The following is a 27,754-nucleotide window of genomic DNA, read 5'->3' as shown; positions in this document are numbered from 1 at the left end:
ACAGTAATCTTCTTGGGATGATTAACTCTCACTGTTTAGTACATGATGTACATGACAAAACTTTACAACCAAATACAGTTCACAGATGTGCATATGGAATGAAGAAAATAGGGTCTATTTTTTGCTTTTCCACGTTTATATATAAATACAGCATTCCAAACCTTGTAAGAAATTTTCACCACAGACGGAGCCCATTTGTCAAATTCATATGTCCAGTTAGATAGAGTCCTATAGAACAAAAAAAGAAAAAAGACATTTGTATAAAAATCAGTGGTTAAAAAGATATTCTTATTTATTTTCAGGCCTCAGTGTGAAAGGGGCTAGAGAATATAAAATATCTCAACTACGTATTTATTTTATAGGTGTGGAAGTAAGAGATAAGTTAGAAATAAGCTGCCACAAAGCATGACAAGTTTGTTGTGGGCTCATAAAAAAATCTCATAAGAAAAAAATTAAAGCATGCATAAATATGCAGGGCAAAAAAAAAAAAAAACCCCTAAATTTTAATATGGTACTGAAAATAGCAATTGCCAAATGATTTAGTGAGTCTTAGAAATAGCCACATAGGTTCAGAGAAAAGTTGAGTCAGGAAAATGAAATTACAAAAGCACATGAAAATATTAAATAAACCTGTCAAGAGGGAGCAGGGGAAGGAATATTGAGTGCCTTTTTTTTTTTTAAATCCCTGAAAGTGTCACCATAATATACAAGTCAGAATATGTGAACTACAGATAAAAAGCAAAATGTATATTCAAAATGTAGATAAAATGCAAAGAATGTCTAAATATTATAGATTCAGATAATACAGATTAAAAAGGCCTGCAAATAGTCCTCCTTTAGAAAAAACTTGAAGAAAATACTAAAACAGAATCTTTATTTTTTATCAAGGTCTAAGTTTGCATTAGTACTGAGATGTAAGATCTCAGTGATTAAAACTGCAACTACACTGCAGGGAGGGCAGTTGTGACTTCGTCTTCCTACTTTTAGGAGTGTCCGAAAAAGCTCTACAAAGAATCATGCAGTGGGCAAAGCACTGGGAATTTAATGAAGAACAGCAAATACCTATCTTTACGAAGGAGCAAAATCATTGAAAAAAAACCTATACATATCCAGGACAGTTTCACACAAAATTTCTAAGATTTTGATTTGGATTCTGCTTTAAAAGATACAATAAAGGAAGATTTCAGAATATATTGTCTTTTGAATATACGCAACCTTTCGGAAGTGAAACAAGTAAAAAAAAATCAGAGAAATCTTTAAATAAATAAAAAAAATTCAGACCTTTCTTCTTTGTAAGCCACTGATGGAATGATGTGGAATAAGGCCCACTGTACCGTGTGTAGGCTGTGTCAACCTGCTAATGGCTGATAAAATTGTCTTGTGCTTAAATAGCCAATCAAAGAGGCTAGAAGTAAGGGTAGGGGGTGGGAAATAAAAACCTAAACTCTTATTACATGCTCTTGGTAATCCCACTACACGCTACAATTTTGCCTTAAATGTAAAACAAGGCCAAGCTACTAACAGGGCACTCTACAACATACAGAAAGATAATTGCAGAATAAATGGCGTTACTTACGAAAGGGGAACAATGATGAGATAGGGGCCATTGAGTCTCTTGTGCTCCATCAGATAAGTGATGAGTGCAATGGTCTGTATGGTCTTTCCCAGCCCCATTTCATCAGCTAAGATTCCATTCAAATTGTTATTATACAGGGAAACCATCCATTCCAGGCCCTGGAGCTGAAATGAAGAGTAATTGCTTCAATTATCCAAGATCTGCACAGGTAATTAATACTAATACAACTCAAGTGAGGCTGTGACTTCTTAACTCCTCAGTGCTATACGTTGGATTTCCCACAGTAGGACAATGGGGAAGCACCAACACAAAAAGAATTTAAAATATGAGCCTGTAATCATCCCTGCTGCTTGGCAGGTGCTGAGTGTTAATCAGATTTAGAAATGATGGGCTAGAGCGTACTGGTGGGATTTTAAGCAGCTTTGCTGTTCATCCCTACTTAGCATTTCGCAGTATATGACATTCTAGAATTATTACAAATGAGGAAAACCCAAACCAAAATCCATTCTAACCATTCTAACAACAAAAAGCCAATGTGAGGATTAAAGACAAACAAACCAGAAGGCAGGTTTGGCTCGATCACAGATGCTTAGAAATAGCCTTCTTGGCAAAGAAGCACCTCCCTACAGGGTAGGATCCCCTCAATGAGGAAGTGGGGTGACCAGGGAGCCAGAGGCTTGCTGCTGGGCCCACAGGAGGGCACTTCCTGGTGGAGAGAAACCTCCCAAGTAGCACATGGAAACTTTGCAATGTGGGCACCCCCCAGGGGCAGCACACCGGAAGCTGACTGCCTGGAGACACATTCTAGATATTTTTTAAGTACACCAGATTCAGCTTTGGATTCCCTGTGTTAAGTACAACAAAGTTTAGGTGAAGATACAAAATCGTTAAACCTCCCTCTCCCAACCACCAATTCCCTTTTACCATCATACTACAGATGCTGAGTTTAAAAGGTAGGATCACTTTTACTTTATACATATATATATGTCAATTTAGGTTGCTAATGAAGTTATGCTTAGGGAAATGTTAATTTTAATGTTCTACGTGAAAACAAAGTGATTTATTTATTTTAGAATTTATTAAATCATTATTCTGTGCAAGAGGCTATGCAAGGAGCTATACCGCAAATGGATACCTAGTGTGAGATGCATGCCTCCCCTCAGAAGCTTGCAGTCAGAGAGGAGACAATAACCATTCACATACACATACACAGGCACCAAGAAACGGTTGACAGTGCCAGTGCCATACATATCAAATAGTATCTGATTAGGGAGAGCACTGCAATGGTTTGAAGAAATATTTTCATATGCCATGTTGAGCATCTTGTGCCATGTAAGACTCCACGTCATTCTAAAGGGTTTTGCAGAACAACAGCAACACCAAGACATAGGAGAAAACTGGGAAGAGCATTTGAAAACCTGAGCAAAGAGAAAGGAAGTAAAGAAATGATTGGGAACCATAATGGGTGGTTAGGAGGAGCTGGGAGCCTGTAACATGACCTCAAGGACCACCGGACCTTTAGAAAAGTCAACTAAATGCCAGAAACATTTGTACACTCGGTGGTAGTGAATTCTTTTAACGTAAATTGGCAAATAGGCTGAATTTTGTGTCTCTGTTAATCCCAGATAAAACAGAAGCAGAAACTGGCAGCAGAAGGGTCTAGAAATTCACAAACTTGTGGAAAGTGATTTGGACTTCCCTAGACCGTGGAGTTGGAGGAGTTGGGTATTGAACCAATACCCAACATGGCTTTCCAGGAAGCTGGGTATTGAACCAATACCCAACGTGGCTTTCCAGGAAGCAGCCGGAAGGCTTCAGCTATGTCAGGGTTAAATAACTATTAATGATAGAAAAACTCAGCAAGAAGCAAGAAGATAGAAAGCTTACTCGTGAACAGAGTGATCCAGGAAGGCTCTGAGCTACAGTTTTAATTGGTTCGTGAGAAATGGAAAAGATCTCATCAGGCAGATATGGGCAATCAGAATCTATCTAGGAAGAAGTCAGAACTTTATGAGACAGAAACCCAGAGGGGGACAGAGCAAGGCATGTTCTGGGATCTACAGCAGCCCAGTTCAGGGAGAGCGGCATAATATTCACATATGTAAAATAGTAGAGATGGTTTTTAAAAGACAGCAAGATAAAGTATGCTTAAAAAGGTGTTAGATGGCAGAAGAAATCAATGTGGCATTAAATTTTTTATGAATAATCCAAAGAATGCATCTCCCAGATACAGACACACAAAAGTTTTTAGGATACACTATGAGTTAACTCCAATATCAGGTTGACCAAATAAGATGATAACCACTGGGAACCTTATGAACATATGATGGTCTCTGGAGAAAACAGGACCTTACTACACCCAGAGCAGTGGTTGTCAAAGTGTGCTGCAGGGACTCCTGGGGGGTCCTCGGATCTTCTCAGGAGACTCGCAAGGTCAAACAATTTTCATAATAACACTAGGGCATTACTTACCTTTTATATTGTATCGACAGTTGCACTAATGATGCGAAAGCAACAGTGAGTAAAAACCACTGGCACTTCAGCACACAACAAGGCAGTACTGTAGGAGCAGCCACTGTATTCTTCCCACCCCAGTTCATGGCGGCCAACATAGCACCAAGTTTTAAGAGTGTAGAGGACCTGAGTCCAAAATGTTTGAGAACTGTTGGCTTAAAGCATGTACTTCCTAAAGTATATTCTACAGGACATTAGTTTTATAAGACGTTTATGGTGATAATATGAAAATAAGGTGGGGTGGTCAAAACAGTTTGGAAATACAAAGTTAAAGTTATTTTATTACAGGACACTGATGTGTAATTATGGATTACACATTTATATTTGTAGAGTCGTAAGTGTGCTGATGTGTATCTTGGATTACCAAGAGGGGTCATTATTGGGATGCCCATTCATTTGGCTGTTTGGCTCAGGAACGTCCTGAGTTCTGCCTATTATCAATAATAAAAGCTCCTATTCACTCTCATGAGTATCCGAATTTGGAATAGAGTAAATTAGATGGTAATCCTAGTCACAGCTGACAGTATTTCCCATATTTATTTGAACAGGGAACCTGTTTTTTTTTTTTTCTTTTTCTTTTTGAGGTACCTCTCATGGGACAAATGTTCCAAGGAACATACTTTGGAAAAACACTAGAAAGTGGTAGGAGATAGAAGAAAGGAGCTGACCTCATTTTAGATAGGTCAAATGAAACATCTGTTATGTTCATAGCTTAGCTTTCATCAAAGCACAGATGCTTACCACTTTGTTGTGACTTTAAAAAAAGCGTAAATGAGGTCGATAGCGACTCTTAGGTAGCTGAATCCACAGCACTGAACTATAGCCACCACTGAAATTTATGAAGAAATACTTCATTTGTTTCCAGATTAGATAACATGTTCCCTATACTCACAAAATGTGGCTCGGTTTTCCATTTTGAAGAGATCCACGATGAAACGGTTCCAAATGTTAAGCCAGGATTTCTTAAAACACAATTCATCCCAAAACCATAAAAGAGAAAGCAGATATGCCCTAGTAAAGATGGTAAAATGGAACTGCTCTAAAAAGCAGAATTATAGGTACAATGGAGAGAATGTCAGTATTATAAGCAGTATGAACTAAAATGCCTCAACATCATCAAACCTCTTAAGCAATCAACATTTGCATGACACACTCCAATTAAAATTAGGTAAAAGACTGACTTACGAAGGAAACACAAACCACATCAATTACCTGGTAATGCTTCAGGGTCCCGTTAATGAGAAGTGCGGACTGCTTCTCTACCCTCTCAGAGATGGCATGAGCCACTGTGTAATAGGACTGGGAGCCTCTGGCACTGTACTGCATGCTGTATTCATCATCCACGTCTTGCTTAGCTGTCCTGAAATAGAAAAAATGAAGAATCACACACATTTTGGTGTGCATGTTAGTTTATTTCATAAAAAAAAAAAAAAAAAAAAGAAAGAAAGGAAGAAAAAGAATGGAAAGCCTAAAATAGCTGTAGTATGTATGGTTTATATATTACCTACTATTTAATTGCCTGGTAATTAAGATACATTGTAATCCTCACAAAAACTAAGTAAAGTGGACGTCATTGCTGTCACCCCTATTTTATGTGCGTAGAGAACTTCAGGCTTAGAGAGGTTAATTAATTTGCCTGGGTCACATAAAAGATAGTGGAGTCAGAATTTGAATGCAGGCCCGCTTGACCTCAAATGACTGATATGAACATGAACCATACTTGCCGCTTAACACTTTGCCTGTGAAGCTGTCCTCGGCTCTTAGGATGCAAAAATAAATCCTATTCACAGAACACTGTCTAACACTTGCAGGACAGGTGAGAGAGGGCTGAAGTCGACATTAAAAAGACAGGAAAGGGGAAAGGTAGTCTTCCATTTTCTATGCCTGGTTAAGGAGCTAGTATTTTATTCTACAGGCCATGAGGATTCACTGAGAGGTTCTCAAAGCTTTCAGTGAAGGAGGAAGGCGGACTGATAAAACAAAGGTTCCTAAAGTGGGGCATACAGACTCGCAATAAAAGGAGAAAATTTTAGACAATCTATTTCTGGTTTAAAAAAAAAAAAAATCTCATCACTTTATAATGTTCTATTTTGCATATTGTTTCGCAACAATTTTCTTTTACTATTAGAGCTGTACGAGCAAAGAGCTGTGCAGACCACTGGCACAGAGGGCAGACGGGGTGTGGCACGAAGCTGGGCACTCACACAGGGGGAAGAGGAGTGGGTTCCAAGGGTTCTGGGGTGTTTCTGGGCAGGAACTGGTGGCTAACCAGCTTGGCAACGAGGACAGAGGAGGAAATGGTGTTTCTCACTTGGGTTTCGGGGGTGAGCGTTGATACCATTAAGGGAGGAAGGAAGGGCAGCGAAGCAGCCTGCGAGAGGGGCAAGTCTGATGAGTTCAATCTGGGATGGAGTGCACATGACAAGTGAGGAGCCCAGGAGTGCGCCTGAGCTGGAAGAAGGGACTCAGGAGGGAGAAGAGGATGGAAGGAAGGACAGGAGCAACCCAAACCCACGGGCCTGGTGGCCAGGAGCTCAGCGGTGACCTCTGATGGCAGCATCTCAAGTGGAGTGTGGGCATGAAGTAGGCTTCCTTCCTTAAACGAAATTTTCTAAAATAAAGTTCACAAAGCCTAGTTCTCATGAAATGCATTTGCAAGAGAGAAAACCCTTGAGAGATACACACTCAATGATCTGCTTAGCGTCCTTCTCAGAGACTTCTTCACTGTTTGGATCCAGAAGTATTTTCTCTTCGGTTTCCTGCCGACTGGACTCTTCCTCCTCATCCTCAGGAAGGAATAAGGATACAGAAAAGATTCCATTTTAACCAGGGAGTCTTCGATTGGCATTTTCCGAAAAGAGATTAAACAGTATTCGACTTCATAAAAAATAGTATTTAATTTCACAAATGAAGTAAATAAAATTAAGGGAGGAAGATTTAACATCTGCCTCTACCAGGCAATACACACCATCCACTGCATTTTAAATCACTGAATGACAGAATAAAAGGGACCCTCTGAGGATCCCCTAGAACCGGTGCTCCCAAAAATAAATATGTAAAAATCATGCCAGAAAGAGGAACATGGATCACTGTTTGTTTGTCAAAGAGCCCTGTAAACCATGCCTCCCTCACTTACTTAATGACATCCTATATCTTTCTCTCCCAAGCCAGACTCTGGAGATCTTAATACTGTCCTGCTCATAAAAATGTTCTCTCTGATAATGCCAGTGGCCTTTGGTGGCCCCACAGGCTTTCACAGTAGTGAGACGGGAGCTTACACACACTTGCTTTCTGTAGCTACTTCGCATTGCATGTTTCTGAATAATTATATTGAAAGTATCAATAACTTGGCAAAGGATTCGTTATCTCCCCACCTCTCTACTGTGTACAACATTCTGCTGACCTGTTTGACAGCGTCCCTAAAAATATCGTGTCCACTACTGACTGAAGGCTAAATCTTTCCGGATAATCCAGTAGAATTTCATTTAAAAGTAGATTTAAGGAGAACAATGCTTTTCCACAATTCTTGAATGAAAAACTAGGAACACAATACTAACATTAAAAATCAAGCCTATGGTAACAGATCGCTGATACATAGGTAAGCTGAGGAACCAGCACAGCTCCTTCCTTTTCCAGGTGACGGATGAAGCACGAAGGAGGATGAGACTTGTCACGAGTGGCAGACCCTAGATGAGTACCTGCGTCTCTGGACCCCAGAGCCAGAGTTCATTCTATTCCCAACTGTCTGCAGTTATCAGTCTCGGGCTGGCATGTGCAGGTTAAGCGGCCTACTTTATCTTGTCTCTGTCCCTCCCTGGCTCTCTTACTCAGTGAGAAGATTCTTCGAACGGATCATTTATGGGCCCAATCATCCGAGTAAAGAAGAAACATTTTAAAAATTGATTTTGTAAGCTTCAAGTACCTCAGTGAAAAAGTAGCCTATTAAAAAAAATAGCATGGCTCTAAAAGTATTTGCTTTTTAATAGTATACTTTTTAAAAATATAACTTTTATTATTTTTCCTCTTTGCAAAAGCAATAGGTATCCATTATAGATTAATTTAGAAAACACGGGTCCATAAAATAGAAGGCAACAACAATTGTCTTAAAATCCTAATGAGCTATTATCAGTAAGGCTGCTTTGCCTGGTCTGTGGCATCCAGGTACTCTGTGAACCAAGATTCCTCCACCTTGGCAAACATCAGATTTAATGACTACCCACTAACAATGCTCTAATAAAGGAGATAAAAATCTTCTTTTAATCTTTCTATTTGTTAACTATTAAACATTCATAGTTGATCTAAAAATACCTTTATTATTTCTTAGTTTCTGCTAAAAGTATCCAAGATTAACCTTTGAGGTTCCAGATATATTGAGTATTCTGTTCCTTCCAAGATACTGAAAAATGTGCTTCTCTTTCAGTAACAAGCACATCCAAGGAATTCAAACAAAAATCGCATTTAAAGAGAAACCAACAGGCTCAACAAACTCATTAAACCAAGCCATGTTGCCGTTTTCATCTAAATTTCCAGACTTTTCACTTCAAACAGACTCTAAGGCCCAGAGGACTTGAGAAATTTTTAGGCCTTGAACCCTCAGTATGAACCACTTGGAGGCAGGTGATTGCCTTTCCCAAATAAATCTATCTTCGGTTCCCCCCAAAAGACCTTTCTACCACTTCTGATTTAATGCCAGACTATCTGTTCTTGGTACTTAATAAATTTAGAATTTGCCATGTCTACCCATTGGCCAGAAGCTCCCCCAGAATCGCTGTACCACTAGGCATGCCTCACCAACGCTTTGGCAAACCCTCAGTTTCAGTCATCACTCAAAGGCCAAGACTGAAGGAAGAAGTAATAGAAGGACACATGTGTTTCTCTCATAAAATTTCAAACCAATTAACTCCAAATAGAGATATATACATACCTCCTCCTCGTAATCAGAATCACTCTCTTCACTGTCGGATCTGGGGGCAACTTCATAACTACGGGAAAAGGAGTGAGGAAGAAGAGGGGGCTTAGTTCCTTAAATTATAAAACAATACATATGCGCACAACGTAACTAGCATGTTCTATGTGCAAATGACAAAATGCAGGTTAACAGCTTTAACCATTTCAACAAAGGTTGTGTTCCAAGGTTTTACAAGGACCACAAAAATCTAAAAAGCCAAAGAACACCAAAAATTCTACTTTAATGCTATACCCAGGATTCATTTCCAACCAGGCGTCTAGCTGACTTGCTTTGGGTGCTTCTGGTCCAAAGAGGACCTTGCCGGTTTCTGTGTGAGTCACTTTGACAGGAAGGTCACTCATCTGACTGCTTTCATCTATAGGCTAGAAAGGAGAAAAAACAAAACAAAACAAAATACGTCACCACTTGGTGTCAAGATGTTCTCACAGTTCTGTGCTGGATGTTTCTTCTCCTTTGGGCTGCCCAGCGTCTGAAACTTTTTCTGTGATTGGAACTTTTACCACCTGAGTCTTGGTGGGAAGTGGGAGGCCACTCCTACTAAAGAAATGGAAAACACCAATCTCCTTTGCAGCTAAGGTACTGGCAAAAGACCTCAGCTCCACGGACTGGGTGCAGTCACCGAGGTTCTGAATTAGGAGCTGGAAGTCCAAGGAAGCAGGGACCAACAGGCACACAGGTGGGAGGGTAGATCACCGTGGCAGCAGTGCCAGTACAGTGGGGCTGGCCAAGCTCCTTCCTACTCCCAGTGTCGGCCACATCCTCACTGACCAGTTGTACAGCATAATTTTGGTGTAGCCTCGAGTCAGGTTCTCCATGCTTCTCCAAGAGATCTGATGAATTACCCAATATCCTATTAATACATTCCCTTCTTACTTAAATCAGGCAGGGGTAATTTTTGTCATTTCTAACTAAGAGTCTCAACCCCCACATAATGACTATTGCAAAGTCATGGTTTCAGAGAGAACTGGAAAAGGAAAAGGTATGTAATTTGTGTCATCTCATTACTGGCCAGTTTGGCTTTTGCAGAACCAGTGTCCTTTATCTAAAACCAAACCACCAGGTGTCTAGACCAACCACGAGTACCTGTGAGTGTGATAAAGCGGAAAGCTCTGCTCATATGAAACCTGGAGAACAGACCAAGACTGAGCTGAAGTTCATTATTAGACTCAGTGGAAAATGGATTGCTCAGAAAATTAAAAGAATAAATAAAATAGCAGAGGCCGTGCTTAACCTACTTTAGAGAACAAATTGCTTTAAAAGGTCTAACAATGGAGTAATCCTATGCAAATGAATGCTACTGATTAGAGGGTGACTGTACTTCTATGAGCAGACCCCCCCCCTCACTCCACCCCCAGGCGATGTTTGTTTAGAAATGCTTGATTTGTGAGAGGTTCAAGTTATCTATCCCCTTAAAAGTAATAAAATTTGATGTTTAGACTATTCGTCAATTCCAAAGAATTTTTCCTAAATTGTTTTTATTTGGAGTTAAATAAAAATGATATGAAAAACAGTATCCTGTAGGTTGTCTTCTATATCTAATAGGAAATGACTCCTCCCCAAATTGGTTCTTTCCCTCGTATCCCTCAACAAAGTGGTATCAGAATAAAAAACAATATATTAGTGATTAGCCACAAAAAGAAACCTTTGAAAAAAAAAAAAGTCTTACTCCAGACTATCGTTTTTTTATTTTACATGTGCTAAAGTAGAGGTCGTGAACAACATTACTTTGCACGCCAAGATGAAGCCTCTTCCTCATTAACGTAAAACATCTCCTACACGCTCACGTAGAATGCAATCTACCATTCGCTATCATCTCCATTGGAAAAATCATATTCCATGGTCTTGAACTATTATAGTACAGTTTGTTTTATTGCTTTAGATGCCATGCCTCAAAGAAAATTGGGATTGACGGTAGCTGGAATGAAAACGTTGGCACAGGCACTGAATGAACACAGCAGAGTGTAGTAAGAATATTATTTCCAAACAAACTGAGTAAGATGTCCACTTCGCCAACTTCGGCAAACAGAACACAATGTGCTAAGATTAAAAGAAAAAAAAGGTGTATGTCACAGGCCCAAGATGTGTAGGTTATTTTCTCAAGAGAAAATAAGAGATAAGAGCGCTATCACACTAACATTTTAAATCTCTCCTCCTGTGCTTGTTAATTACAGACCGATGTGAAGTGTGCTTAGGTAAGGCAGGGCTTTTACAAATTAGAGTGTTTCTAAGTGCTCTAATATATATATATAGTATTCTTCCCCCATAACAGCTCATGATTGTTTCTTACACATTAGAAATTTATCCCGATCCTTTCTTTCCTTGTGATGGATTATAGTGGTTAAGCAACATTTATTGTTCAAGAAGTTTCTGCATAAAATAGGGGTTTCAACCTTTCTTCTGCATCCAGGCTGTTCATACCCACAATACATGTCACATGCACAGTGATTCTGGACTGAGAAGAGGCAACCCTCCACCTATCCAAACTTTGAGCGGGTTTATCCAAATCTGTGAGAGGAGAAGGCAGCTTGAAACAAACTCCCTTCCCACCCTGCTCTGTGGCTATGACCCTCATGTGAATCATTAGTAGAGAATCTTGAGTTCCAGAGGGGGAAAAAATCTGGTAAATGAGTAATTGTATTTTCATGATTTGGGAGAATATTAGAAATACTAGAAAATAAAATATAGGAACATGCTAATGAATCTACAAATAGAAGCTACACTGTAAGCCTATAGAAGATGTCAAAAAATTAAGTTAACTGATTATGTGAACTGTTTGGCTTATGGAGTTTTATAATTTTAAATTAGTTATAAACCAAGGAAAAAGGGTCATAGTTTATGCTTCTGTGTCATTTACTGGGCAAATGTAATTATAGAACTAAGAGTTTTATACATTCTAAGTATGCATAAACATATGCTTGTATGTGCACAGAAAATTCTGGAATGGTACACAAGAAATTTAATATCAGTTGACTGGCAGTCTGAGAAGGAAGCAGATTACTTTTCAGTCCCTTTTATACTATCCTAATGTTCTACTATACTAATGTACTAGTATTTTCATTTAAAAATAAAGAGCTGAGTAAAAATAAAATTAGTATACATAGACAATGGTACTGCAAGGTATGGCAGGGACTCAGAGAGCAGAACACAATAAAAATGGATGCAAAAATCCCTCACCTCTCCATCTGGACCCAGGGCAGACTCTCCTCCCTCTGCATTCTCTTCAGCCTTCTGTAAAACAACAACGTTACCAGTCAAATGTCAAATGTTACCAGTCAACCTGGAAGATGGGTACAGGAAGAACTTCATGGTAACTCTGGGGTATGTAACAGCATTCCATTACTACCCATTGTCACCTAACAAAGATGAAGTATCAATGCTTTTTATTTTTATTTCTTTTCATTATCTAAAACAAAGTATGTGTTTTATTAGCAACATGCAGAGAGTTACTTAAAGCCAGATGTGATTCAAGGTCAGGACATTAGAGATCTGTGAATTGTGTCTTCTAGGATCCAAAGAGCTTAAGACATGGCAGCACCGAGAGGTCAGAATCTGAAATGTTCTTGTGTTTGGCACTATGAAGACAAATACTGATGTAATGAGCTCAACTTTCCTATTCCCTTAGCAAGTTTTCTAAAAACGTCCATTGAGAATAAACTCTAAATTGCTCTTGAGTCATAAAAATACAAAATGATACAAAATTTTGTGAATTCTCTGAATGTTTTTTATTCTTCTTAATGGGATTTCATAATATACAGTATTTCCACAGTGGGTATATGGGGAAACTTGATGCAGATACTGTGATCGCATGAAAACTTCTGTCATCTACTATTTCTTAAATATTCCAATATCTTAGTCCATTAACCACTCTGCCTCAAAGACAGCCTAAAGGGAAAGCTAAGGTTATGTCACATTTTGTATATACCCAAAAGAGTCTCATCTGTAATACACACAAAACAGTCCAAAATTTCTTACATTTATAATGACCTCTTTGACAAGTGAAATCTTTAACATTATCTTTACAGAATCCTTATTTTAAAGTTATTGCTGGAAAGCTATACTACTTCTGAGTAGTATAATGAGAGAAAACAACTTTAGTCATTTGCTTTATCAAGACATTTAAGAAAATGAGCTTTCCTCCCCTGGGCCCTTTAGTTAATTAACAATATATAATGATACAGAATCAATGTTAACTCCACTTTGTTTATTTAAGGCATTAATTATATAATACATTTTTGCTTTCCATGAAAATAACTCAATTGTCTCTTGACAAAACAGCTTTTATAGAAAATGTTTTATTTAAAATCCAGCCTTTTGTCCATACTGCAGAAATGCAGTTTCCATAAATGTTTGAAAATTTTGAAGTTCTTTTATAATTATCATGCAAAAATAGATGCATGTGTGTATGCCAAAGCACAAGGCACCAAAGAGTAGGAAATGAAATGCTCCCTTTGGTTATGATTTCTAGAGAATTTAATTTTCTGTTTATGCCACCCCAGAGTTAAAATGTTTGCAAGCTCAAAAGGAATGATCAGTATCGAAAAGTGCCAGTTCCTGTCTAGGCTAAAAACACAGAGAACAATGGCAGAAATGCTCAGAAAAGAACCATCCCTGCTACCAACCCCTGAAGTTTCCATTTTTGGAATTCTCAGGCACTATACTCAGGCAACTGTTTTAATTAATGGGAGAAAGTCAATTAATCCCACCATTCTTTCCATATAAATTAGAAATAAGCTACAAATTTAGCCAACAAAGAAAATCAAAGGAGACAATGAATAAGCCAATTTCCAGTATCTAGCTACTAGAACTGGATCACCATTTCAATGAATAGTACATTAAAAAGCTTGAAGGACCATAAATAATAGAATCAAAACTGTTCTAAGGATATTCTTCTATGAATATGCTATAGACTAGCAAGCGTGTTATCTAAAAATTGCCTCATAATCAGGCCCTTCCATTACTTAAAATCCTCCAAACTGACTTTAAAAATTCTACTAATTCAAACTTGAGAAGCTATGTAATATTAGATTTAAGAAATTTCGTTCTGGAATTAGGCAACCTGCATTTGAATCCCAGTTGTGCCACTAAATGCAAGAAACCTTTGCTGTTTGATCTTGAGCAAATCATTTTGTGTCTTGGTTCCCTGTTTTATAAATTAAAGGCAGTAACAGTCCCTACCACCTCATAGGGCTGTTGCAGGACTGAGCCACTATCTCAGAATGTACAACCCAATGTCACATGTAATGGGCACCGCGAGCGTCAATCTTCACAATGTGAAAGAATCGACAGCAGTCCGAGGGCTATTCTTTTATGTCTATACAAGACTGGCTATAGCATTGTCTGAAAACTGCTTCATAAGGTTACAAAGTCAGGGATTTTTGTCTATTTTGTTCACTCATGTATTCTCACACCTACAAGGGCGCCTAGCACTTAAAAAGCACTAAATATTTGGTGAATAAATGAATAAATGTAAGCACCACGAGCAATGCTTATGCTCAATGAAATATTATTATTATTGTAATTAGGTACCAATATATTTACAAATCAAAATAGTTAAGAACACAATTCCCAATTGAACTGGCATTCTGTGAGACTTCTCTTGCTTGCCCTGTACTTAACATCCAATTTGGCTATGTTATTATATGAGGTGGAAGCCAGGTGGCAGTCTACTCTATGCAAGAGATGCCAAGTTCTCCCATCATGCTTTGGATTCTTTCAGGTTGGTGAAGGTTTCTGGTTGGTGTGCTTTCTCGTAAATTCACCTTTACACATCAAGCTGATACTTTATTCCTTCCCTCGCTTCTCCCCAAAAAACAAAACAATACAAAAACACCTTTTTGTGTTTCAAGATTAACTCCAAACAAATTGTGACTGGTGCTACTGTTTGAGCTACACTTTGACAGTCTCTGAACATCTGGTGAAATGGCCTGGTGCTGACATGGCAGCTGCTACTGTGTCTCCTACTGCCTGAGAAATGTTCACATCTAGTTATCTGTATCATTTGATTATAAACACATCAATATTACTGGCTGATGCCTGAGCTTATTTCCATCAATTAACAGCAAAACAAAACAAAACAAAACACTGAAGTTCATCCATTAATCAGGGCTAAAGGAACTTTGTACTGGCTTCTTCCTACCTGCAAAGTTTGGAACTCATTATGCTCATGGAGAAAAGAAGGAGGGTAATTAGCCTAGTCATGGAAGGGAATATGAAACAAATTACTCATACCTAAAGACAATTTGGGGTCCTAATTTCCAAGGCCAACGTCAACTCATACATTCCCTTTAGAAATGTTCAGGAACAAAGCTATGTGAAAGGCTAAGTGTCGTCCTTGCAGAAGCTACATAAAATAATCAATGATAGGGCCAAGGAGGGAAAGAAATCCCCTAACATGAAAATCCTATTTAAGCTGAACTCAAGAAAATAAACTTCAATGGGACATTTTATTTAGATTACCACGACATAGGCCACAAACAGCCTCATTTTGTAAAGAAACAGTTTTATAGCAAATATTTTACAATCTATATTTTAAAGTGAATGCACTTTATCCCCCAGCAGGTGCTGTTATAATATGCTGAAACAACATTCAAATGTGCTGGCATCTTAAAGACTCGTTCTGTTTCAATGGAAAACTAAGCTTTCAGAAACCACTTGGGTTATTTTTACTGTCATTTAAGCAGACCTTTGAGCATTAAGATAGGTGATCAGACAATAAAAAATACCCAAGAATATCAAATTAACAGGAAATTGCACATTGGTTGTGCCTTGCAGAGAAAACCAATTCTAACATTTTGACTCAAGTAAACTGGTCAATCCAGTTAAGCAGGACTTTGATCCAAACCTCTAGTTTCACCCATTTTGACACTGAGCTAATCATATAAATCTAATCATTATGGCACTGTGTTCACCTATCTTTACAACAGTTGCTACACTCAAATACCCAGATTTACCTACGAAAATCTCCTTATAGAGAAAACCTGCATCTCTGAGGAAAACCTAAGAGAAAAGAATTGAGAAAAATTGGAGAGCAACTGGAACTTAAAATGAATGTCTCAACAATATTACTACTTTGCATCTGATGCCCTTTTCCCCCAAAATTATACCAAAAGGCTTTTCTGATTTTTTTGATATTTAAAAAGGATAAAAACGTATTTCCTATTACTATATTGATCCATACATTATGATGGAAAGGTCCTCCTCTAAAACATCCCAGTCCTGAGATTTACTCATAATCATGGTTGATGAGAGAGAGAGAGGACAAAAGAACTTTCAGAAAGAAAAGCAAACACCACCATGAAAAAGCTCTGGCACGGCGTTCCCCCATGGGTTCTCTGAGTAGGTTCCTATTAGTATCATTGGTTTCCAAGAAATGTCACAAATAAATAACAAGGGCATAGTTCTGCTGGTATATACCCCATTGCAAGATTTGAAAGAGGGAATGAAATATTTACTTTTGGCCTGAAGTCAACAGCTTGGGAAGCTGAACCCCTGAAATGGCGAGACTCCTAAGCAGTAGGTTCAGGACAGGGGGTAGCCTGGGCTCCTAACCACAGCGTAAGAAAAAATACACCCTAAACCTTGTGAAAAATACCTTATTATCACCAGAAACTATTCCAAATTAGAGATCATATAATTACAAATTCTCTTTGTAGAAGTGGGGGAGGAAGGGGTAAGCAGAGTCCACCCCAAACAATAAATCTTCATTTCCTACTGCATGTCTCAATAGTCAAAGAACCTGTCACTGTCCCCAAAGACAATATCCAGGTGATTCTTAACTAGAAAAAATCATGGCTATTTATTTACTCAACATCACAGAGAATATATAATAAGGGGAAAAAGAAGATTTCATTTCCAACAAAACCTATAACCAAATTTCAGCAACCATGATCCTACATTTATACAACAGAATTGCCTTATAAAATAACTATGACTTACTGAGCACCTATTATGTGCCAGGGAGCACTCTAAATGCTTTAGACAAACTTTTCCACGTAACTCTAACAAATCTAGGATGTAGGTACTGCTCTTATCACCTTCTGGCAGATCAGGAGACTAGAGCACTAGATAATGTATCTTTGAATGAAATACCCTACAAGAGAATAAGAACAAGTTAGTATGATATGTTTTCTTATGCTGCTGTGGATTTAAAAGACTGCGCTAACATGATTTGGACAGTGGTCCACTTTTCTAATTTAGCATGTTCTATCCTATTTGTATACACCCAGTGGCTTTAGCGAACCCCATTCCCCTTTTTATCCTGTAGTCATCCAGTAGATTAGAGAACAATCACGGCAGAGGACGGGGACCTCAGAGTCACAATCAGTGCACATAATAGCGCATTCATCCTGTCATATCGTAGATACCGGTTTCATACAATTAAGTATTTCAATTCCTTAAAAATTATTCCTTCTCTAACATTTAAGAAGATACATAGAGTTTACTTCTTTTTCTTCCATTTCAAAGTATTAATGGAAGACCAGGCTGAGAAGGGGAAGTTTGAGAATGATTTATAAATGTATACTTCATAGAAATGGTTCTAATGGTGAGAAAAGAAAATTAAACAAGGTCGTGACAGGTTAAAGGAACCCCACTATATTATTGACTAACAACAATTAAACACAATAAACTCCCCAAGGGGGGAAAAGGCCTTCTCTTTTACACTAGGGCTATTTTTTTAATTATACATGAGTTTAACACAAAGTAAAAAGTAACCCCTTTCCAATTAAATTACAAGGTCAATCATACTCATCTTTAATAGCACAGTTCTTCGAGTATCTTAATTGTCTTACAAATGTTGCTACTAGCTCAATGCCGTAAGTTCACTGGGCAAAAAAGCTTTTCTCAAAACAAAGATTTATTGATGACTTTCTTAATTAAAAAATGTAGATGGGTACATGATGATATGCAATTCTATGGGAAAAAGACTGAAAGGGACAGCACAGAATTTTTAAGTTTCCGGTCGTAGTTCCTCTCCCCAACAGAGAAATTGGAACAAGCAACTCTCAATCATTCACTCTAATGGAGGGAAGAAAAACTCCAGATAATCCAAAGTGTCAAAGAATCAACCTTTGAAAGCATCCATTTTCTTTGCATCGGTGTAAAGGTGCAACCAGGAATTGGGTGACTCACTTTGAACTAAGTCTCAAAGCCCCATGAAAGAGACAGTTTTCAGGAAAGACTAGGAAGGGGCCCAGTTTTTTTGAGTTTTTTTTGTTTTTTTCTTTTTTACCTTCTTTGTCCCATTTCTCCAGAGGGCAACGAGGGCTCAAATGCTAGGCATCCTGAGAGCATGCCAGCGAAGAGGTCAAGGGCTGATAATGAACCAATAATTCTACACATTCGACCATGTGAGATCATCAACGAGAGATGCCAGGAGATATCCACAAAGCAGACAGGAGGTGCTTGGGATTGTCTCTCGTTTGCCGGGAAATCAGGCCTTATGCCCAATGTGACTCACAGTATTTCCTTCACATCATTCATCACAGTTTATAATTATATATTTAGGTCCATATTTGATTAATGTCTACCTGTCTGTGCCCTCTTTTTCTGATTAAATTGAGAGAAAAGGCAAGAGTGCTTTTCCTCACCATTACACATTCTCCCCCAGCATCCAGCATACTGCCTAGATCATAGTAAGTGTTCAATTAATGTTTGCTGAGCAAATGCATAAAATAGAATAAGTGTTATTAGCAAACCTAAAGGCAAGAGTTTGGAGGTAGAGAGCCAAAGTATAGATCATGCAGAGTTGGCAGCACCATGAAAAATATTGTGACTGGTTGCCGCTCTGTACAGATTAACACAAAAATAAAGGCATAATCATTACCACTCAATTATATATCTTTCTTTGCCTATGATGATATAACTGTCTAATACTATGGCAGGAATGTAATAATTATAAGCTGGAAGCTCAAATCTGGGCCATTAGCTTTTACTCACAATGAAAGGTAGAATATGAACTTTAATACTAAAAACACTAACAATGACCTTTTTTGTAATAACCTCCGCAAAAATACATGGCTGGATGAGGAAAAACTAAAACTAGCATTTCATGGGATCCACATATGGAATATGACAGAATTGTATCTGTTTGCCTATGTGCTCTTCATGAACTCTGAAAGTATCTTTTTAAGTCAGAAATTGGCAGCTGAAATTCTGCAAAGTCTATAATGCTATCTTGACAAGAAAATGAGGTATTCCTCACCACTGAAATGTCTAAATCCAAGCCCTGAGTCATCCCTTGTTCATCTTCACAATAAGGGAAGCTATCTTATGCTAAAGAAGCCAGGTGCAGGAAGGCACCTTCTCAATCATTTATCCTTCCTTCTTAATTATGAAACAAGTATGAGAATTCAGGAGCCATGAAATTAATTATTTTTGGAAAAACATTTTGTTCAATTATTCGGTGCAGAGAATAAATGATTATGTGCTACCAACCCTCAATCTTCACAATTCTGAGGAAGACTTGCTGTTGATGTTTGTACCTGGGCCAATCAGAATTTACCATGAAAACAAAAAACCAAGAACTAAATTACCAGACTACTTAGCTTCAAAGAGGAGATATATTCACAGACGTACACTAGTATGTTTGTTACTCTTGAGTTGTGATAGACTATCTGCAGAGCAGAAATTCTAAATCTTACCCTTCACTTCTCATGATAATTAGAACTCATTTTACATAAGGCTATTGTTTTCTATAATCACCTAAAACTCTGACCTCGTGTGACACAGGGAAGCTAAACTCAATGAACAATTTTTGCATTGCTGTCTGTCCAAATAAAGAGGCTGAAATTTGTCCCAAAAGTACCCCAAAGCTATATCTTACATCTTTCTCTGGCTTTTTTTCAATCTGTACACTGCATTTTATTCTTAATTTTCACTCCAGTTTCTCAACTGAACAGTCCCCTGCCACACTACCATTCCACTTAAGTACACACTTATTTATGCCTGTGTTTTTCCTTTTCCTATTGACCAGGTTCATTTAATTTTTAAATTCTGTATGAAACAATGGAAATATGAACTGCATTGTTTCCATTTAATACAGCCTACCCATTACGCCCTCATCTCCAATCTGCTGCCTTAGTATGCCTAATCAACTCTTTCATGTCATATCCTTTTACATAAGCAAGCGATTTTTGTAATTCAATCATCTAAGCCTTGCATTAGTGTGCTAGGGAGTATTTATTAAAGAACAATACGTACCTTAAGCTGGCTCCTGACCACACACCCCAGACCCAGTGGCCACCAGGAGGGCACTCACCTTCTTCCTCCTTCTCCTCTTCTTCTTCTCTTTGGCCGCTTGGGCTTGCTTGTGCTCCCAAACCAGGCTGGTCAGGTTGGCCACATACTCATCGGTCTGCTGCAGAAGGTAAGCTAATCGCCTGTCTTTCTTTTGATCAATTAGTTTTCGATAGCCCTCTTCATCTTCAGCCTGTTAAGAAAGAAAAGTGCGATCAGAGTATAATAAAAATGTGCACACAACACCATTCCCCCCTCTTCCCTCCCCTCGACAGTCTGAAGTTTGACTGGTGGTGAGTGCAGCACATTGGATTTTCCAGGCTGCACGAGTTCTCACACCCGCACAAGTGTGATGCCTATGTCCCAGGACACTGGGTTCACGGCAAAGTCAGGACACACAGCCACACTATGTGCTGGGACCAAGAACTCTTTGTCAACTTTTTGTTCGTCTGTGTTTCTTTAACTGTACAAAAAATTAAAATTTGACAATGCACCATTTGAAGTTTATTCCTAACTTTGGGAAATTTTCAAATATAATCAAAAGTAGAGAGAATAGAATAATCTCTCATATTATTAACTCCAAGCAACAAAAATTAACTCATGATGACTCCTGTCTCATTATTACCCTTCCCCCAAAGTCCTCCCCACAATCTCAAACTGGATTGTCTTAAATCAAATTCCAGATATAATACCCGTTCATTCACAAATATTTCGATAAAGGCAAAAAACCATATGGGCATTGAACAAGTAACTTCTTATACTTATAAGCATTACAAACATTGTGGTTGATAGGAAAAGTCAAATCAGGGGGATTTTTAACACAGATTGGCACTACATTATGGGCCTAGGTGACTGGGGATAAGTCATTTAGCACCTGAAGTCTGATACCACTGAGCAATAAAACAGATAAATCCCACCTCCACTTCCCATTAAGCAACATTATGAGGTTAAATGAAATAAAAATTCTGATGTACTCTGAGCCATTTCAAGAGAAATCTTTTTTTATATGTCCCAGGAGAAGGACATCTCAAAAATATTTTCCTCATGTGATGCAGAATAAAAGGAACACACCACAAAATCTTTAAGAGGCAGCTCTATTACAGAAAAGCTTTGGATCTTTAGTCCAGGGGTGTCACTCCAGTATTTGCCCAAGTGACAGCAGTTTCATCACTTAGTCTAGCTGCTGTGTGCCCCGTGGATGAGCATGAACTTCAAATGCTATTATAACTCTAATTGCTTTTGGTTATGGTTGATCTCACTTGAAGAAAGAGTGATAAAAAACTTCAGTTTCTCTGTTATCTGTATATTCCATCATTTAATTGCAAAAATTAATGGTTTGCAAATGCCTAATCATTAGTGTCAAACCAATCTGTTACTGAAGTTCTAATATAGTTTCACTTCAGTTAAATCAGACAAATTTGACTGCTTACTGCTCAGATTACTATAAAATGGTCTCCCTAGCTAGTTAGAAATTTCTTGGGCAGTCTTCTCTTTCTCAAAAAAAGGAGAGGGAGGCAGGAGAAGATTGCAAGATTTAGTAGCACCTGGACACGGAGCCCTTTAAAATATGGTGTTTACTCTCTGGAATCCAAAAAATTAATGAAAACAAAATGAAAGCCATTAAGACCAGCAAGGAAAACAGTGTCACTTAGAATATTCCCAAGATAGAACTATGGGCTGAAGCTAATGACTTTATCTTCATGCAGTAATTAGGCATTATGTCCCAGGTACAGTCTCCTATCACTATAGATCACATACACTTTTGTAAAGTCCATGTTGTGCTCTGAGGTTCAATTCCAAAAGTAATAAAACAAAAAGGTCAATAAAACCAAAATACACAGGCCAATGATATAAACCAATCCTTTTTGGTTATATATCCATTAAAAATAACAGTGTAAAAATAATGATCCCTGAATAGCCTTTGACAATACTCCGGCTATAAACAAAAAAAGCAACATTTCAAAATTGACTTAAAAATCACTTTTTACACTGTGTGAAAAATTTTCTGCCATTACAAAAAGACAAGGGCTTCCCCCCAAAAAGAGACCTTAGATTCCAAGACACAATATAATGAGATATTCATTCAAAACAACTCATGCCATTAGTCTCAAAGAGGCAATATTTAAAAAAAAGAAAAAAACGGCTATCTCCATCCTTCCAGATCCGGTTATTAAAACTCCTGTGAAATATAGTGCCTGCCTTTACATGAGAAGCTATAATCTGAACAGCAATCTACGCTAGGACATGACAATACTATACTCGACAGCTGTAGCCCAAGATTTGTGGTATGCATTGTCTAGGAAAGACAGGATGTTTTCACACTATCACCATGAAGTTCAAAGGAACATATTCATATATTTGATAAGCAGCTTTTACTTTCTTCTTCTACTATGGTATAGTTAGCATTCTCCATACAGAAAAGGATGTGAGGGGAGCATTTTCCTGGATTCCTGGAGGCGGGTGGGCCCCTTACCATCAGTCTGCGCATTCTCTCCTTTTCGATCCGCTCTGTCTCTTTCTTCTGCTCCCTTTCAGTGTTGGCATGCCAAGTTGCCACGGCTTTGGAAAGCTTCTGGATCTTCCCAGCCACAGAGCGATGGTACTCTTTAAAATCTTTTGCATGTTGTAAAATACTGTTCAGGTATTCCTAAAGGATCCAAAGGAGGGGAGAAAGGAATACTTAAAATCCATTTTCCAATGTCCTATGAGGTTTCAGTGTAGTCCAAGAAGACTCTCAGTGCGTGTTTAACAACAATGAAATACTAGAAACTTGGGACTATTTTAGGATAGGTGCCCTGGCATGCCTCCATAGCTGAGGTGTGGGCTACGGAGCCAGTGGGAAACATGACCTCTCCAGGTTATATAGGTGCCAGCCTTTGGAAGAGAAGTCTCTGAAACTTTGAGGGTGTGGCCACATGAAAATGAAAAGATCAAAATGGAGAGAGACCTATAAAATGGTGATGACAAAATAAAAAGCCAATCCATCACTCACAAATAAACCTGAGGGAGGTGGGTATTTTCAGCGAGAATTACGTTACAAAAGTAATGTTTCTTCTGCTGTAATTTTATAATTTAAAAACCTTAGAATTGTGACTGAAGGTTTGATAGGGAGCTAAAATCTCCATACATAATTTTTGTACACTTCTTAAATAAAGGAGGGGGAAATGTGTACCCTTTTTAACAATAAAAATCCAACATTTTTTTATAAATGAAACTAAGCTAGGCACTAAATTAAGCACAGAAAAACAAACATAATTTACATAATTTATAGGATTATGACACAAAATCAAATCCTACATCAAAATATTTCCAAACTCCCAAAAAGGAATGTTTTTAAATATCTGCCCCTGTGAAACCTCCAACTGGGCCCTTCGAAGAAAGCATATTTATATTTGTTATAAAAATAACTTTTTGTTTTCTTTTTTCTTCTCCAATTCCCCCAGGATTTTGCTCTAGGAAACCTATCCAGTCAGTAGCTTTCCATGGATGATGAAGGTGATACCTATTAGAATTAAGAAAGCCCACTTACCTGGCTTGGCCTAAGTTTTCTCATCTATAAAACGAAGTGGTCAGACTATGTACGCTGCAAGGAACTTCTCTGTTCTGTGTTCCCCCCTCCACCCAAAATGGCACATTTTTCAGTCGTTCTGACTCCACCCAATTACTTAGTCGGACATCACTGTCCACATGAGGAAATGCAAAGCCCAGGCCCAAGCACCTGGTGTTTCTGCCGGCGCTTCCTCTCCTGTTCAATCTTCTGCTGCTTCTCCAGTTTCTCTGTCATGCGGGCCTCCCTCAGGGTCTGGCGCTTGCTCCGTTTGTACGCTTTGGAGTTGAGAGCCGTCTCGAGGGTTGTGTCTCGCCGCATGCAGGCCACCACCTCCTGTCTCAGCTGTCAAGAGGGAAACAGTTAGAGAGCCTCCCCAAACGGGGTCCAGGCTCCTGAACCGTACTCTTCTCTCGTTTCTATTTAGTGGAGCAGGATGGGGGACTCTATAAGTTTCTCAACCATGGATGGCCTTTTAGTAAACGAAGAGACTAAATCATACCAAATGTATGTGGTATTTTCAAAGATGGCACAACTTTTCTTTCTAAATAATTCAGGGGAAAAAAGCAATTACAGAACTAAAACATAAAAACAACAAAAAAGTAGATGATGTCCTGCATTTCAAATAAGTTGATTCATTCCATTTAATTATTCTAATGATACTAGTCAGTTAATAAGCTTTAAAAATTGTTTACGCTTTGAATGCCATACTAACATTCTTTTTGTGTTTAAAGATGAACTTTAATGCTGCTCTGCAAAAAGAATAAAAGGGTTATTTCCTGTTCATGTACAATAGCAGCAGATACTCAAACAACGTTAATTCATGGTCTCCTATAAGAGATGGGAAATACTAGTTTTGGCTTCCCTCCCACTCCTAACAATGATATTCTATATAAGATATTCAAATTTTATACTATATTGTGAACTTCTTTTAGTTTATCATAAATATATTAACTCATCCATATTAAATACTATGTGATAGTAGGTGATGGGAATAAACATTAAAATAATAATTCAATTGAATCTGAAATCAGCACCAATTATAGTTAATTCCATTAGGAAACTTCATAGATAACAGATTTTTCAATAACAGCAAACAAAAATTAGATCATAGTGAAGCTGATCTTATTCCTAAAAATATACGTGGATAATATTCTTTTAACAACATGTTAACACTTTATCGACGTATTTTATGAAGTCACCTACAAGAAAGAAGTAAATGAAACTCAGAGAAGTTTTCTTCTGTAATTTTTCATTTAAAAAAAAAAAATTTAAACTCTAATCTACTCCCACAAACCTATGGCCAAGGAGCACCCAGCCATATCGATGCACTCCTGTGATATTATAACCAACGGGCAAATGTAACTCCCAAGTTCATATGACAATAGCAAGTAAGGTGCCTTGTGATTTTAATCGCATCCTCCAACAAACCAAGTCATGTAATTCAATACTTTCACACTACTTTCATTCATTAATAATTCATTTTGCATGTCCTGAGACCTTAAGCAAACAAACCCATCTGACTGGAGATGAAGGGTTCCTTTTCCCGTCTGGCTAAATGAGTCTACGTACAGACCAGGAGACCGCACCTTTTGGGTCCATAAGACAAAACTCACCAAAGTGAAAATTAGCTCTATTTCATTCCACTAGTGTCCTATTGAGTTAGCAATTAGCAATTCTGAAACAGATGGTTATGTTAGCTTTTATTAATCAGTGACTACTGAAAACCATAGCAGGAACAACAGATAATAATTCACTGATTAGTCAATATATGGGTCTGATGTGATCTAAACTTGTATTGTGATGAAAAATAAACAGTTACAAAACACAGTTTTATGTATTTCTATCAACGAGGAGCTATTAATTCAGTAGTGTGTGTATCATATTCGTTAAAATTTATTTCATGGTCAAGGCTAGAATTATAGACATTTGTGCTTACAAAGAAGCTCTGATCTACCACCTTACCTTGTTTTTCTTTGGAGTAATAAAGGCAAACATGAGCTACCTTATTTGTTCTCAAGGTTTCATCTGTGGTAACAAAATGCCATGACTCTGACTTAGTAAACCATAATGCAGGAGAAAAAAAATGTTGCTGATATACAGAAGAGAAAAATAGAATAAGCACCTTCATCTTCGCTACTTTTAGCTCTGTGCTGCTGGTCTAAAAGATACACTATCTTACTAAATTTATATCTTTATAATAATATTGAATATACTTAAGGATACACAGATCTCCAACAATTACATCCCCTTCCCACATCTCAGATTTGCTGAGGAAAAGGTATTACCTGACGTTGGAAATTGAGTAACCGAAGTGCTTTCAGTTCCACGGTTGCTTTGGTTCGTAAATCTGGTGGCAAAGAGCCAGGCAGATTTTCCAGTTCTTGTATCCTGTGAGCTATGCGAGCCTGAAGTCTAAAGATAAAAAAAAAAAGAGGAGTGAGAGAGGTAGAAATAAACATTACAATCTAGTCTTAAATGATAAATGATAACCTTAGGTTTAAGTTTGTGGCAAAACCTGTTTCAGACACTCATGGCTGCTTTCTTAAACCCAACTAGATTTTCTGATGTTAGAGAAAAGCTACCTTTGCATTAACACAGACAGGTGCTACATGTTACTTAACACTCTGGTGTTGTACATAAACTTTCTCTAACACCTAGGAAAGAAGGTTCATGACATACCTAGGAGGAAAGTCAAATGCAATTACTCACTCTGAACAGAGAGAGAAAATTTGACTTGCTCCCAAATGCCCAGCTGGCCACCACACAGGGCTGAAACAACAGTTTTCTTTCTGACTTCTGGTTCTGTCCTAAGGCAATGGGGCCATGTGCCCTCCTTGCAAAGAGGATGCTGATGACCACTGTTGAAGCTGAATGAACAAGAGTAGTTTTAGGTGCTGAGGCCACAGAAATCAGCCAACCCAAAACATTTAGAGAGAGCCCTGCCAACCACAGCCACTTCCTCTGTGAGCTGTGCTTGCTGGAGAAAAAAAGAAATGGCACATAGCAAAGTAAACAGTATTTAAAAACTAAGAATTTCTAGAAAAGGATTGCTGGGGAGTCTCATTTTAGACGCTATCAAAAATATAACTGGAGGTAGTTCCACATAATAAAGGCAGAATAGAAAATAAAAGACATCTCGCTTTCTTTATTCATTTGGGATCCATTACTGTTACCCAAATAAACTCCTGATTTTAGAATTCACCTGGATCCTTTCCTTACAAATAATTACATGCCATTTAAATCTATTTTTAAAACTATCTCTCCCAAAATTTGGGGCAAAACTATCTTTGAATAAACTTCCAGAAAGAAAGAATAGTAATAAAAATGCAATAAGTTAAACTAAGTTAATATTAATTGCTTTAAGTTAGGTGCATTTAATGCATCATTTTATTTAATTCTCTCTCTCTCGTTCTCTCTCTCTCTCTCTCTCTCTCTCACACACACACACACACACACACACACACACACACACACACAACCTATAAGGTATAATGATCCTAGTTTACTGATGAGAAAACAGAAGTTGAAACATGCCGACTTCACAGAACTAGTTAAGGGAGGGAGCCAAGACTGAACCCTTCCTCCGCCTGACTCCACAACCACTGCAGGGACACTGCAGATAATTAAAATATACTTTCTAATCGAGAACTTTCCTAGATCTCAACTTTAAAAGCTGATCATTAAAGAGTCTGTTAAAAATTACTATTATGGTTTGTCAATCTTTCTGATATATATTCACATGAAAAAGTAAAACCTTCTGTGTTTTACAACCTTCTTAGATGCTACAAAAACCTTAATATTTCATATAGCCCAGATATCAAAACAAGCGTTTTTTAAAACTTACAGTTGTTTGCTCTGGTAGGGAAATAAAATGTCATCTTTTTCAGAATTTTAAAAATGATAGTAAGGA

At 37.9% G+C, this 27,754-nt stretch overlaps 1 protein-coding gene across 5 annotated transcripts in view; it reads right to left on the bottom strand.

The window, feature by feature from the left end:
* SMARCA2 (SWI/SNF related, matrix associated, actin dependent regulator of chromatin, subfamily a, member 2) overlaps positions 1–27,754 on the bottom strand; it is a 164,151-nt gene that overhangs the window by 97,419 nt on the left and 38,978 nt on the right. For all 5 annotated transcript variants that reach the window (XM_011379109.2, XM_011379110.2, XM_023522681.1 and 2 more), the window contains 11 exons: positions 26,130–26,256; positions 24,013–24,186; positions 22,768–22,941; positions 20,317–20,487; positions 12,234–12,287; positions 9,291–9,421; positions 9,015–9,072; positions 6,776–6,876; positions 5,303–5,450; positions 1,577–1,740; positions 162–228 (listed from right to left, as the gene is read on the bottom strand). In XM_011379109.2, coding sequence (XP_011377411.1) covers positions 162–228; positions 1,577–1,740; positions 5,303–5,450; positions 6,776–6,876; positions 9,015–9,072; positions 9,291–9,421; positions 12,234–12,287; positions 20,317–20,487; positions 22,768–22,941; positions 24,013–24,186; positions 26,130–26,256 — 1,369 coding nt within the window. The remainder of the gene's footprint in view (positions 1–161; positions 229–1,576; positions 1,741–5,302; positions 5,451–6,775; positions 6,877–9,014; positions 9,073–9,290; positions 9,422–12,233; positions 12,288–20,316; positions 20,488–22,767; positions 22,942–24,012; positions 24,187–26,129; positions 26,257–27,754) is intronic.

Source organism: Pteropus vampyrus, unplaced genomic scaffold, assembly GCF_000151845.1.
Source record: "Pteropus vampyrus isolate Shadow unplaced genomic scaffold, Pvam_2.0 Scaffold354, whole genome shotgun sequence".
Taxonomy (NCBI): domain Eukaryota; kingdom Metazoa; phylum Chordata; class Mammalia; order Chiroptera; family Pteropodidae; genus Pteropus; species Pteropus vampyrus.
Note: the sequence above shows the minus strand (reverse complement) of the source record. Positions and strands in the feature narration are given on the sequence as shown.